This window comes from Rhea pennata, chromosome 1 (assembly GCF_028389875.1).
Source record: "Rhea pennata isolate bPtePen1 chromosome 1, bPtePen1.pri, whole genome shotgun sequence".
In the NCBI taxonomy this organism is placed as follows: domain Eukaryota; kingdom Metazoa; phylum Chordata; class Aves; order Rheiformes; family Rheidae; genus Rhea; species Rhea pennata.
In genome coordinates, this window is record NC_084663.1 from 88,708,245 (window position 1) to 88,726,448 (window position 18,204).

The window sequence follows — 18,204 nt, forward strand, 5'->3', positions numbered from 1 at the left end:
CAGCGTCTGCCTCTGCACATCTGGCATGTGGAGGCTGCTGCCCTCCTCCTTGCAGGGGCTGCCGGACCCACGCTGACCTCGTGTGCATTGGTTTGCAGGCTGGGACCCGCCGCTGCCTGCTAGGGCGCGATGGCGTAGCCGGGCTTGGGCTGGTCTCTGGCGGTGCCGCGGGACAACCCATGCAGTCGGCCAATGCTCCGTCGCCTGACCCTCGTCCTCCTGCCTGCTGAGAGGATACAGCCGAATGAAGGCTAAGGATGTGCTATGGAGCCGAGATTAAACTGCTCTGACCTATGCGATGGCAGCTCCAGTTTCAGCAGCCAGGAGCAGCAGCAAAGGACTCTGCAGGAGCTCTGCACCGTAACAGTCGTACGTACAGGGGAGCTCTGGAAAACGAGGTTTGCTCCTCAGCAATGAGTCTGGGGGGAGGGATGGAGAGGGGGAAACGGGCATAACAGCAAAATACTCCCTCCAGCCAGCAGGTGAGTGCCATTGCTTGTGGGGATGTTGTGAGCCAAGATACTCAAGAAAAGCATTTGCCTAGGTAACGCCTTAGTGGCTAGCCAGAAGGTGAGGAACCAGCTGCAGCTGAACAGCTAAGTTGTGTCAAGGAGTCTGCCCATGTCTGTGAGCGGCAGAGAAAGCCGTCTAGAACGGACCTGAGGTGCCCTTCTGTGCCCTTGACCTTTTGCATTCCCAGGAACTCAAAGTGCTTTTCAAATATTAATAAAGAAGGATTTAATTAAAAGTCAACATCTATAATAAATGGTACCTCCCTCCCACTGAGCCAGTAGGAATGACACAGGGATGTCCTTCTTTGCAGTTGACTCTGCATGAGCCTGCTGGATGGACCAGCTAGGCTTGGATTGCTTGGCTTTCTACTGAATCCTGCGTGAACTTTAATTAGAAGACCATAAGCTGCTTGGCTCCTTTCACTCTGGCAGCTTTGTTACAATTAATATTTCTGCTGCTACAGCCAGGATTTATGCTCTGCTCAGCTGCAAATGAAGCATTCCATCAACTTCAAGTATTCAGAGACAACTGACACCCATATTATTATTATTTTTTAAGTGCAATGCCTTGAGTACAAGTCTGCCATCCTCTCATCCTCTCACCTCCCTGATAAAAGTCAGGTATTACCCTTGGACTAGATCAGGCAAGATGGAAAAATTGGATGGTGTTACTGACCCTGAGCAGCCATATCAGCCTCTCTGAGCTCCTGGTAAATGAAAAGCTGGTCATGATTTGTGCAGAATGGTAGGGTTTTTTTTGCACAGTGAGTCCTGAAATAAGGTGAGTGGGGCCACCTTGCCTTACCATCTGTGCTGTCTGCTATGGTTTTCATCTCCCAGAAAGCCAAAAGCCCTGTTCCACCCTGTTTGGGGAACATGAGTGGAGTGGAGGCAGGGAGCAGTTTGAAGGTGGGAGATGAATATCTTCTTAGGGATCCCACCACTCAGCTGTGAGGTGAAGCTGAGCCATGTGTACGGCTGTATCCTAGAATAATACAGCAGTGTCAGCATTTGCTCTTGGATGTCTTTCTTGTGCAGGCCAAGATTTACATTATCCAGCAATCCCTGGCCCAGGGAGCCACGATACCAGAGCAGCTGTGGTACCAGTGTAATGAATGTGCTGTGTCACCAGCAGATGAGCTGTACTACAGTGCCTCACGAGCTGTCTGGAGCCCAAGGCCTGCAGACTGATCGTGCTTGTGTGGTGGTGACATGGACCAGCTTTGAACTTTCCAAGCTGCATTGAGTGCTTCATGTTGTTCTGCTAGAGCCAAGCAGTGGGGCCAAATTACTGCAACATCCCTGAAATGACTGTGAAGGTTGCTCCTTCTCAGTCCCCAAAACTACGCTTTGCACATTTCTGTTTTAACAGTTATGTGTTGGCTTTATTGATCTAGGCTGTGCTTTATTCTTGGTAGCCCATGAGGTGGATCCAGCTGTGGAAGAGGAAGCTGATGCCTCGTATCCTGCTGAAAACATTGCCTTACTTCTCCCTGTTGGTTTATTTCTAGTGATGCTGGAAGAAGTAGAAAAAGATCTTGAAGGAAGACCTGAGGGTGTGTGGCAGTGGTAGCTGTTAGAAAAATGATTGTCTGCTATATAAATTGAGTGCATATGATCTGGAATATTTGAGAAAGGATTTAGACAGCACCTCTAAGGATGTTTTTTAAAGAGTAGATCCCCACATAAGGTATCCCAGCGTTCTGTGTTTGTCTTTTGATGGCACCCTGATAAACGTGATTGTTACGACTGCCTACGCACCAGGTAACTGAGCTGTGGAAGCTGAAAAAAGCTCTTTCTCTCCCATATATTATTCCTCGGTGTGAGATGTTTAGTCTCTGCAAAGTTGGGTGGCTTTCCAAGAGTTGGCATTCAGGTAGCACAATTCAGGTAGAATTTAGTGAGCAGGTGTGTGATTTCAGCCCTGTGTCCTCATTCTTCCCTTTGAAGAGGATGCACTGACTTTTAAATAGAAGATCTGTAAATAACATGTTCACAGAGTATTTGTGGACAAACCCACATATGCACACCCCATTAAAATTACTGGAATATTTTAGATCCATAGTGGAAATAAGTTTCTTGTTTCAAGTAGGTTCATTTTATTCATCTCTTTTTTAATGGACAGAGAACAGTGAGTATTGTTAAATAGTGATTTAAAATGATAAAGTGTCTTGTGCACAGTAATCAGGAGAACCGGAAAGAAGAACAAATTTGAAGTAAGCATCTCTGTCCAAAATAGAAAAGGAACACAAACCCCCAGTAAAGAAAGTCAATTTGTTCCCACCCTCTCTATATAATGGCAATCAGCAGTGTCTGCAGTCCAGTGGTAGGGAGGAGAAGCAGCATTTCTGGAATGATTTTTCATAGGACAGCATTTGATAACAGGCCTATCTTGCAAAATGCCTTGAGGCAACCCACAACCCCTGGGTCCTCATGCCAGCTCTGGCTTTCCAGCCTTTCCCCGTGATGTGAGAGCCAAGTCACTCCCCCGTGCTTGCTGCACTGCCTGGCAAAGTGCTGGGGTGGGGAGCATGGAGCCCTGGCAATCATATGTGTTTATAGGGTCAGGATGGGGCTCCCTCTCTTCAGGGAGAGGCCATCTTCATGCTCCCTTTGGAGGTGTCCCTCAAAGCCAATTTTCACCTATCGTGCAGCTAGCTAGGACTGGGTTAGTTTCTGAAGGGCTGGGATGCAAATGGACCCAGCTCTGTGTGTTGCTACGCAACACATTTGAAAAATATTGTTGCAGTTCCCTCTCTTTGTTTTCTGCACCAGCTTGGTGATTCCTGGTAAAAGCAACCAGCTGATTATCTGTTGGGAAGTAGGGGTAGAGGATGATTTCTCCTAGACACAGATTTCTATTTCCCATGGTAGTGGTTAGCAAAGGACACCTTGCCTTTCTTTCCAAAGAGGCATGCTAGAAATTGGAGGCCTATAGTGTCTTTCTCCAGAGGGTCCTTTCCTGAGATTCACTCACTTTCTCCCAGTGATGGTTGAGAACAGTCTCCCAGTTCCCCCTCTCTCATGGCAAGGGCTGCCTGAGGTTTATGAGTTATGTGCATGGCTACATGATGGGTTTGGATACTCAGCTGTCAGAAAGGAGGGCTCCCACAGCTGTTCTAAAGAGAAATGTGTTTTGAATGTGGTGGGACTGCCCTCTCCTCCTGTGTATTCTGCAAGTGGCTGGGTATAGCAGCAGAGTACATGTCCTGTCTGTGCACATCTCATTAGCCCTGCCAGCATGTCTTGGCCTAGTGTAGGGATGTCTGCTTGTGAAGAGGGATCTGGGAGATGTGGTTTCAAGTTGCTTCCAGTTGAGCGGGAGTACACATGTAAGAGAGCATGTCAGTGAGGAGATCTTGTTTGCTGGGAGCCACAGAGTTGCCCCCTTCCTCCTCTCCTCTTTTGCCTTTCCTCAGACATTTTCTGACCGCAGTGGAAAGAGTTCCCCATCCTTCTCTGCTGCTCTCTTGGGAGTTGTGTGGACATTCCTGACAGGAGGAGTCCTTCTAGCCCTCTTCTTTCTCATGTTCACAATTCGCTTCAGGAAAAACAGGTAAGAGCTTCCCTCTTTTGCTGTGAAACTTCTAATGGGCTGGGGCAGTGGGGTTGGGCTCCTACAGTCCCAGGCTATGAGCTGATGGTCAGTTAAGGTCAGGAAGGTGCAACCCTGAAGAAACAGTTCTGGGCAAGCAAGGGCAATCCTGGGGATGTTGTGGCTTTCTCCATCATACACAGTGTTGACCTCTGCTGGAGACTGTCCTGCCTGGACTATGAGTCATTCTCCTGAGGCAGGGAGCTATGGAGGAGATAAGGCACAGAGGTCCTCTGGCATGGCATAGGCTGCAGCTGTGGGAAGCGTGATGTGAGTGAAGAGACTGCCACTGGAGCAGCCATGTGTGGTCTCATCTCAAAGGTGGTACTGAACAAAGCCTCAGCAGGAGGGAGCAGAAAGAGAGCTGGTCTGCCTCTCCACCCCACAGGCTATGAGCATCATGTTGAGCAACATAGTTACCTGAGCAAAGCCATCATGCTCTCAGCAATATTCAGGTTTGCTTCCTGGTGTTGGGCCACTCATAGTTTGAAAATATTGCTAACCTTTTTGGATCTCAGTAGTTATCCAGGCTGGTGGGGAATATGGTCTCCATTGCTAAGAGAACCTGACAGTGAAATGAAGGCTTTCTATGGTGTCATTCAGGTTGTACAAAGGATGTAAAAAGTCAGTCTCTCGTCTTCTTTCTCTCCTCCCCCATAGATACATGCATCTCTCAAGCTTTACCTAAAGATTTTGTGCTCTATGCCACCTTCTTTGTACAGAGACATGCATCTGTGTGTAGCCCAGGATCACTTCTTTCAGTGATCTAGTTCTGTTAAGGAACTTAATGCTGCTTATAACTGTCTTAAACTCAGAAAAGTCCTTCTCACAATGTTTTTATCTTGAGCCCTATGCCTAATATGGTGCAGTAGCTGCACAATCTATCTCTAGGTCTCAAGCATTTAATTTATCAAAGCAGAGGGGTATTGAGCTCTGTGGCCATCTTAATTGATTGCAAAATTATTTAGGCCCCCAAAGAGGTTCTCGGAGTGAAACTGTAATGAATGTGCATTATTTATTTGCACTGCAGCAAACAAATGCTGGTCTGCCTACTGAACCTGGTAGCTCAAAGATGACCTTTGTCAGTCTGCAGCTGAGAGTGTGATCTGATTAATGTCTTTTACCAGGGAGAGAGGCATGATGAGGAAGGCAGGCAGGGAGGGTGCTGGATTGAATCCTAGACTCTGTGTTGCTTCAAAGGTAGTACAAATTGGCAAGAAGTTCAAGGGTAGAGAAATGAAATTACTAGTAGCGTATTGAAGGGATGGGTCTACCCAGAAGGAAGATGGGAGCTAAGGCTTTTGCTTGATGGGAGCACTGAGGAAGGGTGACAGGTCTGTGGAGATCAGTGGTTTGGCTCTCTTCTCCCTGAATGCAGTTGCAAGATTATGAATAATGGCATGAAATTAAAGGAGGGAAACTATAGCCCAAATAGTGCTGACAGCTCCCTGTATTTGAGACTGTATTGAATGTGGAAGGCTTTCCTTGAAGAAAGGAGAAGGGGGAAGGACCTGTTCCTGGAGACATTGGAAACTGCTATACCCAAAGCATTGAAAATCTTATTGCTGGGGACTGTCACCCTGGGCTGCATTAGTGGGGTTTTCCACTTATTTCTCCTGCTTTGTGGCAGAGGGCAGTGTGGAGAGACGCTGGTCTTGAACCCAGGACGCTGTGTCACGGGCTTCCTGTGCGATAGTAGGGCATTGCATTGGCTGGCTCTGAGCTGCAGCACGTACAGCTGGTGCAGCTTTATTTTGCCTGGCATGAGCACAGGTAGCAGAGGAGCTGGGGTGGCACAGACCCTCCTGTGATCTTGTGTACTTGATAGCAAAAGCCCATTGCCTGCCATCGTTTTGTCCATAAGGAAGCTGGCTGAAGCTACCACTGCTTTTCTGTGCCACAGGCACATGGAGGGAGTAGAGGTGCCATGGGACAAGTTCATTACCTATCTGTTTTGGGGAGAAAGGGTCTTGCTATCTCACAGGAGTGTTGGGGCAGGACAAAATGCATAATTTAAAGATAGTGAAGCACTCCAGCAGTACCAGGGAGGAGGTAAGGTACGCACCATGGAGCAGTGGATGAGCTTACCAGGGAGCTGTGAACAGCTGGGGTTGGGAGGGGGCGAGACAGTGAGTCAGGGAGGTGTCCCTTATGGCCATCATCATCCATGTAAGGGGACCTTGCCCCTTTGATGTCGGTTCATGGCACTCAGTAACTGTCACTGCCTTCTCTGCTTTGTTTCCTGGAGGATTGTGAAGATGTCCAGCCCCAATCTGAACATTGTGACCCTGCTGGGCAGTGGCTTGACTTACTCTAGTGCTTACCTCTTCGGGATTCAGGAGCAGAGTCTGCTGTCTGGAGACTCGGTGGAAATGCTTATTCAGGTGGGTGACAGTTTTGCTGGGATGTGTGTCCGTGTACACATGTGCTTGTCCATGATCTTCCTTACCTACGGCCTGTTGCCATCCTGCTTCTGGGCACATTTGACTGTGTTGTTTCCCCAAAAACAAACACAGCCAGATGCTTTACGTCTGCACAGCCTTCTCTATTTGATTATAAAAAGCCAACGGCGCAAGGAGGAATGCAAGTCAGATCTCCAGAGGAGGCAGCAGTGCCCGCAGCAGCTGCCCCTCAGACAGCCAGATGGATGACTTGGTTTTCAAAAGTACAATATGGAGGCAAGCAGGTGAGCTTCTAGGGTGCAGAGCTGATCTTTGCAGAAATGCTGGCTGTCGTGATGGATCCCTAACTCCTGAGCTGTGGCATCCCACTTCCAGACCAGGCACTGACCCAGCAAGGGGAATGGGGTATGATTTGGAGAGACTGAGAAGTAGGGAGGTCCTGCTTGAGCCACCTGGGTGGAGATAATTAGTGGAGATGCCAGCTAGTGGTTTATTGGCGCTTCGACCCTCTATGCAGCTGTCACTCTCAAGCTGCCTAGCTCTCACTGCTCCTCTGACAAGAGCCTTTTGAGGCAGAGAGAAAAAGGCAGGGATTTCTGCCAAGCAACTTCGTCCTGCCTGTCTATTTGCTCCTGCCACCTATGCTCTGCACCCTGGATATCTCGTTGCTGGCCACATGGGTGGGCTGCAGAGGAATTTGTGTATTTTAATTTATTTTGCCCTCTAGTTGAGACTTTAATACCTGACATGGCCCTCTAGAAGCCAGAACGTGATAGATCCATTCTCACCATGTCTCTCTATCCCATCTCTGGTGTGTCAGACCCTGCATGGGCAGAGCCTCCTGGCCACTCATGTGCCAGGAAAAGGACAAGTGCTTGGTTGCCACTGCTGCTGCTTCACCTGCATCTCTGTGCCTTCTGCTCACAGGTGCGGCTCTGCTTGCTGTGTATTGGGAGCTCCCTGGTGTTTGGACCCATCTTGGGCAAAAGCTGGCGGCTCTACAAAGTGTTCACCCAGCGGGTGCCGGACAAGCGGGTGGTGAGTACCTGGTGCCAGGGTGCTGAGCAGCCCAGTGCTGGTAACCTCCCTCTGCGAGGCACCTCAATGCAGGAGGGAGAAAGAACCAAAGGAAAACACTCTACAAAAGTGAGACAAACTCTAGGAAGTTCCAAACCATTTTGGAATAGCCAACAAGGGAAGGTGGGTTACAGGGCTGCAAACAGCTGGATACCACAGTTTGCCTTCATTACACAAAACACCAATATTTATGTCCAGATTTGGACTGACTGCTTTTGTGGGGATGAAGATAAACCAAGTATCTTCAAGTATCTTGGATGTGGGGCAACCCTCAGATGCATCTGCTATTTTGGGTGAAGGGAGAGGATGCTGGATACTCCCCTGCAGGAGAGACAGAGAGGGGGATACAGCAACTGGGAGGAAATTGGAGGCCACCTGTGTACATTTATTCATGTAACAGTAGGCTTACAGCTTACAAGGGCCATTTTCTGAGTGGTGAAACAAGTGGGCCTCAGAGGAAAGGTGAAACAAGAGGGTTTGCAGAGGAACAGGCTACAGGCAAGGACTCCCATTACTGAGGGATTGAGATCCATGTAAAATTTGCAATATAATAGTCCTATAAGCTTTTATTTTCACCTGCTTTTGATGTAGGTAAGTAGATGATACTTTTGTTTTGGAAGTGTTTTCTGTCAGGGCATTTACCAGCTAACCACATTGTCAGTGAGAGTTTATTTATGGACCCAAACCTGATTAGGTCTCCAAGAGTTTTGGAGCCAGTGAATTTGTGGCCCACTTAGATATAGTGACCTGTAGGACTCCACTCTGGGGGAAGTATTAGGGTAAAAATGTCCCATTGGAAGAAAGAACTAGAAAGAGGCCCAGAGAGAAGGAGGTTACTGGTGTCTGTTTACTCCTGACTGTAACACTTCCTGCATCTTTTCAGATTATCAAAGATCTTCAGTTGCTGGCAATGGTGGCAGCACTGGTGCTGGCGGATGCGGTGTTGCTCCTGACGTGGGTATTCTCTGATCCAATCCAGTGTTTCCGAAGCCTCAGCGTCTCATTGCGGGTAAAGGGATAAGGAGAGGTGGGGGAGCATGATAGTGTGTCCTGTCTGATCTCTGTGGAGTAGCTGGGTGCATGATCAGGCACCTGGAGGTGAGAGAGAGAGACAGAGAGGAAGGAAGGAAGGAAGGAAGGAAGGAAGGAAGGAAAAAAGATGGACTCAGAGCTTTGCCTTGCTACGCAATAGGGTCTAGCAGATGACCTTGACCGAACTGTGCTGGTCACCTGCACTGCAGAGATCGATGGCATCTGCAGACGGTTAACCATGGTTAGAAAACCTAGAGGTTAACCAGTCATGTTGGCAGCTGAATACCATTTTTTTTCTTCCTTTAACACTCTGCCTCTGGCAGTACCCATCTTGGCACTTCCGTTTTGGAATTTACAAAGGAGACCTGCTCTAATTTGTAGATTTGTCTGCCTGTCTGTCTGTCCCTGTTCCTGGACAGGCAGGCAGGATGGGGTAGCAACCTTCACTTCTGCGTTCCCATTGCCTCCTAGGTGACAGAAAAGGGCATAACCTGTTCAGTGAGCCGGATGCAGTCCTGCGCCTCTCTTTACTCTGATCTTTGGCTCATTCTTATTTTAGGATTTAAGGTGCGTAACCTCTTATTGATTCTCGCGTTGTATCTCACCTTCTCCCAGTGTCCCAATCTAACTTTTCAACAGCATTTGCAGTTTCATGGTCCTCCCAGGCTACATGCATATTGCAGATACTAGTTGCTACTGCTCATCTTGAAAGTCTTCCCATCTCCATTCCCTCCCATCTTGATGCTTCCTTGCATTTTCTATAAAATCCCTGTTAGTCTCTTCTTTCCTGCCTCACCATCTCTTCTATATGAACTTGAACATACTGTCTCTCTTTTTCTTTCCTGTAAATTCCCATACCTCATCTATACCCTATCTTAAACTTGTGTCTTTATATTCTCTAAAGCTCACTTTTTCCATAAAACTTCAGATGACTGTCTACTGCAGTGATGTACAATGCAGCTCAGACCCTGAGTCCTCTGACTGCAAGTCAAAGAGATGCCGGTGATAAGTGCTTGGTGCCTACCTTTACAGGATGTGTATCAGCTTAATTATGCCATTGAAATACACTTTCATTGATGTAATTTGTATGTGGCCATTCTTATTCCAGAAGAGCTAGTTATACTGATAAAACTATGTAGGTATAATTATAGCAGTAATTATCTGTGGTCTCATATGTCTCTGGGTTGGCAGAGGTTGGAAGTATTTCAGAAAGCTGATTTTGATGACCCTTATGAGATCACAGCTTCTTTGTGAATGACTTAATCTGTATGCAATACAAGCAGTTCCTTTCTGACTCACTATAATATAATACACATTGACCATCTACCAAGAGTCATAGGGAAAATAGCAGGAAGAGATCTCAGGGCACTGTCAAGTCCTTCTCCTGCTCCAGTTCATTTTAGAGACATTTGTCTAACCCATTCTTACAAGGCTTTTGATGCTAGGGACTGCAGACCTTCCTTGGGCTGCCTGTTTCAGTGCTACATCTCCTGGACTTTGCCTCCAGTTTATGTTAGGTTTCTTGAGGCTTTAGATGGTAATGCTTGTGCCTGCAACTGCTATGAACTGTTTCCATTCCTCTGATTCAGAATAAAACATTCCCAATCACATGTGCTCTTCATAGAGTTGCACAGAACCTGACTTTGATCCTATCTACTGGGTGTCATAGCAGTAGTTCTTCAGTGCTTTCTTTGGAGTTAATCTGGACTGACATTAATGTGCCAGTAGGTTTATCTATGCATGTATGTAGCAATTCTTATCTTCCAAGGCATTAACGTGTTCAGCCCTTTGTGAAGCCACTCAGTATATTATCCTGATTTTACAAGCACAGAACAGAAATTACTTGCCAACATCACACCTGGAATTATAAACAAAGCCCTTTGCTCAAGATTAAAAAAAAAAGAAAGAAAGAAAAACAAGTGTAGTCCTGTGCTTATTCTCCTATGTCAAAATCCTAGTTTAGTGAATGGCAGTGCATTTGTCTGTGTGCTAGACAGACTGTGAGTTTTAGATGGGGCTTAGGTGCTGTTTTTCCTTCTTACTCAGAGATTAGGAATTGGATTGCCTTTGGGCTGTGTATTTGGAGGTGCCCTGTGGCGAATGTGGTTATGATCCAGTGCTGATCCCACAAAGCAGATTTGTCTCACTCCCAGCGAGGCAGGTCTCACTATCACAATTCCTCCTTGGGAATTCCTGGCGCTCTTATGTTGGGGGTCTCAGAAGAGAGCGCAAGGGCTGTGGACGTGAACCTCTTTTGCCCATAAAAGTGCAGGATGAAGAACATAACCCTGGAAGTGACCACTGAGGTCATCAAGTCTTGGGCCTTGCAACCACAGAATAGAGGGGTCTAGGACAGGCTAAAAAGCATCTGCTGCACAGGACCCAAAACATTTCTTGATGCCTTTTAATATCTATTGGTAAAAGGCCAACAGGCCTTTTAGCTTTATTTGCTTATTTATCTTTACTTACCTATATTATGTGCCACAAAAATAATGTAGGAGACATGTTCCTGGTATTCTCAGTCCTTGCATGAATAGGAAATTTGATAGGCAGTATTTTTGGATTATGCTATAACAGTATACAGTATAATAGACTATACCCTACACTACAGGGGAGGGCAAAAAATACTCAGTATTTCCTATCAGTCTGTCTGATGAGGGAATTCCTTCCTGACCTGCAGTCTGGTGATTAGCTTACTCCTGAATATACAGGGAGTATGCACCAGTGAAGCACCTGAGAGGCAGTGTGGTAACGAAGTCTGTCCTGAATGAGCCAACCTGCTTCTGAGGAGGGAGGAACTCTGTGCACAGAGCATTTTTTAACACCTTTCACCACCACTAGATTCAGACAGGAAACTGTAAAGAGCATGGAAAAGAACACTACCCTGGATTTTTGTTTAAGGAGGCATCAACTACATCCTCTTCCTTCTGGTCTAAAATTCTGCTTCTTCTGTCTTGCTTTTTCCTTGTATAGCCTTCTCCTTTGTGCTCTATCAGAGTTATGCTGTTGCTCTTTGATGGCAGTGTTTTTTTTTTTGTTTGTTTTTTTTTTTTTTTTTTTTTTTTTTTAATCCCCTCTGCTCTGCTTCCCTGAAGAGATTTCTGTCTCCTGTCTGTCTGTCTTTGGTGTTCCTGTTCCAGCACTTTAGAGAGAGTATTTTCACCGCGTGCTCCTTACACGTCCTGGCTGTGCCCTGCTGGGTGGCATTGCCTGCTGACCTCATCCTAAGCTCCCGACTTGAGCGCTGCTTGAGTAGATGCACGTGCAACTACTGGCAACTTCAGACCTGCCCTCGCCCCCGGCCTCTGCTGATAGAGCATCCTGCTTTGGATCTGCAGCAGCGTGCTGGGTATCTGCTGCAGAGTTACTATTACAAGCTGAAAGTCTGCATTATAGATCAAAGAGCATTAATTAGGATTGTACTGAATGTATCCGAGCTCTCTTGGCTCAGTATGAAGTTGGAGTTGACTGTGTCAGGCTGTAATTTTCCACAGCCTGGAAATCTTTTCTGAACTCAGGCCCTATTTTCTGATTTCAGATTATCCTGTTGCTGTATGGGACGTACTTGGCTGGACTGACCGACAATGTCAGCTCTCCACCAGTCAACCAGTCCTTGACGCTCATCGTTGGAGTCAACCTCATTTTCTTGGCTGCTGGGACTGTCTTCTTAATTCATCGTTTCTTCTATGCTTGGCACAACTTGCTGTTTGGTTTCACTTCTGGAGGCATTTTTGTGTGTACAACGACAATCAATTGTTTCATTTTTGTCCCACAGGTATGCTGCCAGCTCTGTCCTGAGACCTGGTTGGAAATGGGCATGTTTTAGGAGTATAACAGCTGTAGGGGCCCAAGCTCTAGTTCTTCCTACTTTTTTCCCCCTGAATGTTCAGGCAAACCTGCACAGCTCCCCAGTTGCTCTGCTCTGCTCTCCAGCAGGGTGTCCCCTACAGCGAAGTGGCTCTGCTTCCCCAACAAGTCTCCCAGCTCTCTAAGGGTTGAGTTTTTCTTCCCATAGCCCATGACAGGTCCTTCTCCCCTGTGTCTAGATTTTGGACCATGCTTCCCCTCCTTTCCTGGGCCTTAGCAGCATAGTGCACCTTCTCCTGCCTACCACTCTGCCCTGCAGCCTTCCCACTCCTGGGGCCAGTCATGGGGCCATACCCATACTGCCTTTGACATGTATCCTTTGCCTTATGCCAATGTTACATGAGAACGCTGAGTGCAGTCTGGTTTCAGAGCTGCCACTCAGGAACACTTGTGCAAGAGCGTGATGTGAGTGCCACCTATGCAGAAGGCACGCATGCAAGTGATATGAGCTGCTGCCCTCCTCCAAGAGAGCAGTGGGATCTGTCCTTCATACTGCTGTCCTCACCCCATACCCTGCATACGTGCTTCCTGTGGGCCACCAAGAGTTTTCATCCACAGCAGTAGTGAAGTCAGGTCCAGCAATTCAGACTGCCTCGCCAAGCCTGGACGCGTTGTGGGCTGCTGGCAGCAGATACTGTTGTCCCCCGCGCAGGCTGTCCTTCTCAGTGCTCTCAGAGAGAGAAACGCAGCTTTGCAGTGATTGGGGGGGGGGAATACAAAGATATTTTAAGGAAGGTTATGTAGCAACACTCCACTCTTCTGCTTCCCACGTCCTCCAGGAGGAGTCTGGCACGTTTGATCGTAATGTTAGTGGGAAAAATGCTCTCATTGTTACAATGAGAGGAAACAGTTGTTTACTCAGTTTTATATTTGGAAGGACATTTGGGCTCAAGGAAATGAGATGAGGAAGTGAAGCACAAGAAAGAGCAGTTCAGTGCAAGAGAAGGCTCAGGGGGGATCTTATCAATGTGTATAAATATCTGATGGGGGGAGTAGGGGACTTAGAGCCAGATACCAGGCATCTAGTGACAGGACAAATTGAAATACAGGAAACTCCATTTAAACATCAGATTTTATTTATTTATTTAATTATTTTGCTATGAGTGTGGTCAAACACTGGAACAGGTTGTCCAGAGAAGTTGTGGTGTCTGCATCCTTGGAGGTATTTAAAAACCTACTGGACACGGTCCTGGGCAACCTGTTGTAGCTGACCCTGCTTGAGCATTGGACTAGACAATCTCCAGAAGCCCCTGCCAACCTCAATGATTCTTCCTGCTTCTTTCTCCAAATGTTCAGCTTAACCTGCACAACTCGTCCCAACACCCCAAGTGGCCTTGCTTCCCTAAGTATGTCCCCCAGGCCTCAAAGGGCTAAGTTTCTCTTCCCACAACTCTTCACTGATCCTTCTCCTCCATGCCCAAATGGCTAAATGTACTATTAGAAATGTTACTGTCCCTGAGTCCGCTCAGCAAGTCTCCTGTGATCAGCTGATATGCTAAAACTGCAGAGGTCTGACCCACTGGAGTACCAGCTCCTGGGTTAGGGACAAAACCTCCTGTGCCAAGCACCAAACCTACCAGTGATGTTCTGCAGACTGTGAGACCTGTCAGAGTGAGGACAGAGGAGCTGATGAACTGCACTGCACAGGTCGACTCCTGTGTTCTGCCTGCCCCATTTTTCTACTGCAGCCTTGGGGCCTTGAACGTTTTATTTAACTTAGCTCTTTTAATTCATCCACTTGTTTTCCCTAATGGGCTTGCTCTTCTATTGCTCATTTGAAATCGATGAGCAGCTGGATCTAGGCTGCACAAGGCTTTCATGCAGATACCAAACAGAAAAGCAGATACTGAGCATTGCTAGTTTTCAACTTGCCACTGACGATTCAGGGATCAGAAAGTGTGTGTTGCTGTCTTTGTGCATTACCGAGTAGGGGGAGAAGGAGGAGGGGGGCTTTTGCAGCGTGCGTAAGCAGGAACTCACTCTCTGTATTAAAAGCTAAAACCAAGGACAGGGTAGAGCTTTAGTTCGGATTTGCGGGAGGCTCCGAGTGACTCTTCACCGCGTGCTTCAGTGGTCTCTCTCCTGTTACACCCGGTCTTTGTCTCCCTCCTTGTCTGCCCCTTTGTCCCTCTCTGCCTCTAGCTGCGCCTGCCTCCCTCCATGCACAGGCTGCCTGCGCCTGTCATGCCTGTAATGGCTTCTTGTACTCAACAGCTCCAGCAGTGGAAAGCTTTTGAAGAGGAAAACCAAACTGTGAGCCACATGGCCAAGTATTTCACCAGCCCGAGCCGGAGCTGCCACTCAGCGTGCAGTGCGGAGCAGCTCTGCCAGCAGATGGGGGAGAAGAGCTCCATGCAGCGGCTGCTCTTGGAGGTATGGGGCTCTGCCAGCTGTGTCTTCTGCCCTGGCCACCCCACCGCCCAGCTCCTTCTCCTTCTCTGTGTGGAGAAGACTGATTTGATTTTCTGACCTGTTGACTTTTAAATCCTCAGCATGTCTATACCCTCTGCCTGTGCCAGGCGTGACATATTTATTTGTTTGATGCAGAAAAATGCTGTGATCGAAAGCCTCCAGGAGCAGGTGAACAACGCCAAAGAGAAGCTGATGAGGCTGATGACTGCGGAGTATGGCTGTGGTCCCGCAGCTGGGGCAGCTCCGTGTGCCACCTTCTCCGCCTGGTCCCAGAGTGCAAGGGAGCATGGTGAGCAGCATGGCGGCACCGCAGCAGGGGACAGGGTGCCTCTGCAGCACTGCCCCACTGAGCAGAACGAGTGGCAATCTCCCAGTTTATTGAACGCACAATGCAATCTGGTGCCTTGTAGCAAGCTTGAGTGCAATGGTGACATTGAGGATATCCAGAAACATGTGAGCCATGAGCATGCACCGCCTGAGGAGCCTGCTTGTTCTCAGATGCTGCTTTTTGACATGGAGGAGGACATCCCTGAATACAGCCCCACAAGTACTCAGGAGCGAAGGATGTCCCCAAGGACTGGACACCCTTTGCAGCAGCTGCCAGGCCAGGAGCTCTCAGCTGCTTGCAGAGGAGCAGAGCTCCAGGAAAGTGATGGGATGACCAGGGCACAGTCTGCCAGGGTCAATTATGTGAGCAGTGAAAAGCTGCAGGAAATCTTGCAAGAGCTAAGCTTAGATGGCAAAATCAACAGCCTGGCCTCACCTCAGGGCCCCTGGCGAAGCAGCCAGGGTTCTCCATGTGAGAGGAATGGAGCACGGAGAGCCCAGGGATACTACCCAGACATCTGCTCTCCCCTCAGTCTCGATCTGATGAGGCAGCGAAGGAAGATCCCTCTGCCTCTCCCTTCTGCCTGCTTTCCTGGGTCCATGTCCCCCCGTACTTGGTGTGTTGTGAACAAGGCGGTGAGCAGGATGCGTGGTGGACTAAGCACTCGGAGCCATGAGGAGTCAACACACGTCTCTCCGGAGGAAGGAGGTGATACAGGTGGCAGAAGGCTCCTTTACCAGCTGGTCCCCTCTCCTTCAGCCATCAGCACTGAGCTTTGCCTCCAGTCAGAAGAACGGCAGGGCTGGCATGAGCCCCAAATCCAGGAGGTGGGCAGTGCAGTTCCAGTGGTATGTCCAGGCACTGACCAAGAGCAGACCCACGATGCCTTCTTGCATCTCCTCCCACCACAGCAGGATATTCCAAGGGAGCCAGCGCAGCCCTTCCCGCACTCGCCATGCTATTATCCAGACTCTGACAGCAGCAGCAGCTCTGAGGAGATGTTTCACTGCTGCCACCGGCCCTACTGTGAGCTCTGCTTCCAGGGCCCACTTGACTCTCTTGACAGCAGTAGCACAGACACGGACACGGAGCCAGGCAGGTCTTTTGGCCGCTGGGCAGGGCATCGCGGCAAGCCTCAGCCCATAGTGAATTTCAAAGAAGATCTGAAACCCACGTTTGTGTGACTGTAACCACCCTACCCCAAAGGCAAGTGCCACCCTCCCCTCCCAAAACACACTATGTTTAAAATGATACAAAAGAAATACATCCCTTTGAGGGAAGTGCGTTGTGCTGGGATCTAGGCGTAGGAAACCAATCCTGCGCCTCTCTAGGCTGCTATTTGAGACCCAGCCTTGGTCAGCAGTGACTGCAGATTGTGTTTGTCCAATAGCGGGTTAGCAGCACTCTGAGAACGTGGACGGTGGTTTTGTCCTGGTCACTCTGAACAGCTGCCTGCGTCCCATAGCCTTTCCCAGTCCTGGTGTCAGCTGCCCTAGCAGAAAGGCGGGGAATTGGTCAGACCCCAGAGCTGGACTTCCTCTCCATCCATTCCTCCAGGTATGCCACCTGGGAGCTGGGTGATTCGTGCCCACAAGGAGCAGCACTGCTGCTTAGAAGCTTGTTTCCTTGCTGCACTCAGCAGGCAGACAGAGGACTTCTGTACCCCAAGGCTGTCGCTGTAGAGCCTCCCACCAGCACTACATCCAGCTGGAGGCTGGAAATGAGCAGACTGCTGGAGAGCTTGCAGTCTGCTGCTAGCCTGGGATGTGGTAGTCTCTCAGCAGAGGAAGGACCTACAAGTGGGGAGCACCTGCAAGACTTCCTGCTGCGTTTTTTTTTTTTCTTTCTTTCTTTCTTTTTGTAGTGTCTGAGTGAGAAAATGGAGTCCAAAGGTGACTTCTCTGGAGGTGACTTAGCATTTTGTGTAGTTCAGTCACACAGTGGTAGGTTAGACTCAGGGCAGAGCTGAAGGGAAAGAAAAGCTAACAATCTGAAAAGAGGTTCTGCAAATAGGGTTTTTTTTGTTTGTTTGTTTTGCCTATTTTTTTTTCTGGGGCTTGTGCCCTTCTGTATGTCTTTGTGGTGGATGAAGTAGTCTGGAATGATTTAGATTTGTTTAATATGGTTTGTTCTGTTTTTACCTTAGAACTATCAAGAATAGTAAATCTGGTGTGCCTGCTTTTGTTGGATGTTTGTGAAAGCATTTCAGCATGTATTTGCCTTTACAGAAGAAGTGAGGGGTGCTGAGGCTTGAAGTTCAGTGCCTAAAGACTGCTTTGAAAGGATGCTTTTGTCAAAAGAGGTGGTAACAGAAGAACCCTAAACCCAGTTTTGACAAAAGTTAACAATTCCCTCTCAATTATCTCTTACAATGGTGAAATACCTAACTTCTGTATCCTTCCAGCAGCATTTCCTTCTTTTCCCCATCACCTTCACAGTTTTCCAGGCTTGCTGAAATCTGTGTTTCTAAGGCAAATCTCCAAAATCAATAATCTTATGGGGGACAGTATTCCCACAGCCTCTCTTTGTTCCTAGTATGGAAACACTCCAGAGGGTGATCCCAATTTCATTTGTCACCTTTAACTAACAGAAACCAATTTCCTTTGGTTCTTCTTTCATATATGTCTGGGTTTTTACAGCTTGGGGGCTGCCTGGTTGGCTCTGGCCCAGATGAGATGCATTGATTGGGTCTTGTCTACTGCTGCAAGGCAAATTACACAGCATGGGCTGGAGTGAAGACAGGGGTGGAAATGTGGAGTGTCTCTGGCAATTACAGCAAAGGGAAGGGCTGCACTTACTGTCTGTGCTGGCTTTCCTGATGCAGAAGGGATACTGGGGACATAGGAGGGGCAAAGCTGTGATTTATAAAGGTATGCTACAGCATGCACTTACACCACTTGCCTGGATGCTCCAGAAGCTGTTTTATCTTCTGGGTCCACAGGGCCTTCTGTGCTCCACCAAAGCAGTGCAGAACTCATG

At 48.2% G+C, this 18,204-nt stretch overlaps 1 protein-coding gene across 2 annotated transcripts; it reads left to right on the forward strand.

Moving 5' to 3' along the window:
• Positions 1-264: 264 nt before the first annotated feature.
• On the forward strand, positions 265-17,344 carry GPR156 (G protein-coupled receptor 156). 2 transcript variants are annotated; one of them, XM_062571745.1, is made up of 9 exons: positions 265-369; positions 3,932-4,068; positions 6,356-6,491; positions 7,437-7,547; positions 8,470-8,595; positions 9,090-9,185; positions 12,157-12,393; positions 14,700-14,858; positions 15,033-17,344. In XM_062571745.1, the coding sequence occupies exons 1-9, from the start codon at positions 265-267 to the stop codon at positions 16,407-16,409; spliced, it is 2,484 nt and encodes an 827-aa protein (XP_062427729.1). In that variant the 3' UTR covers positions 16,410-17,344. The 2 variants fall into 2 exon arrangements, with proteins under 2 accessions (XP_062427729.1, XP_062427739.1); XM_062571755.1 differs by lacking the exon at positions 265-369 and adding an exon at positions 2,032-2,068.
• The last annotated feature ends 860 nt before the right edge of the window (positions 17,345-18,204 follow it).

What these genes read in the sequence shown, in the direction of transcription:
- GPR156 (XM_062571745.1), top strand. Translation starts at nt 265, where the DNA reads ATGGAGCCGAGATTAAACTGCTCTGACCTATGCGATGGCAGCTCCAGT. An exon ending in TTCTTATTTTAGGATTTAAG is followed by an intron (nt 9,186 to 12,156) that starts GTGCGTAACCTC and finishes TTCTGATTTCAG; the next exon opens with ATTATCCTGTTGCTGTATGG. An exon ending in GTTTCATTTTTGTCCCACAG is followed by an intron (nt 12,394 to 14,699) that starts GTATGCTGCCAG and finishes TGTACTCAACAG; the next exon opens with CTCCAGCAGTGGAAAGCTTT.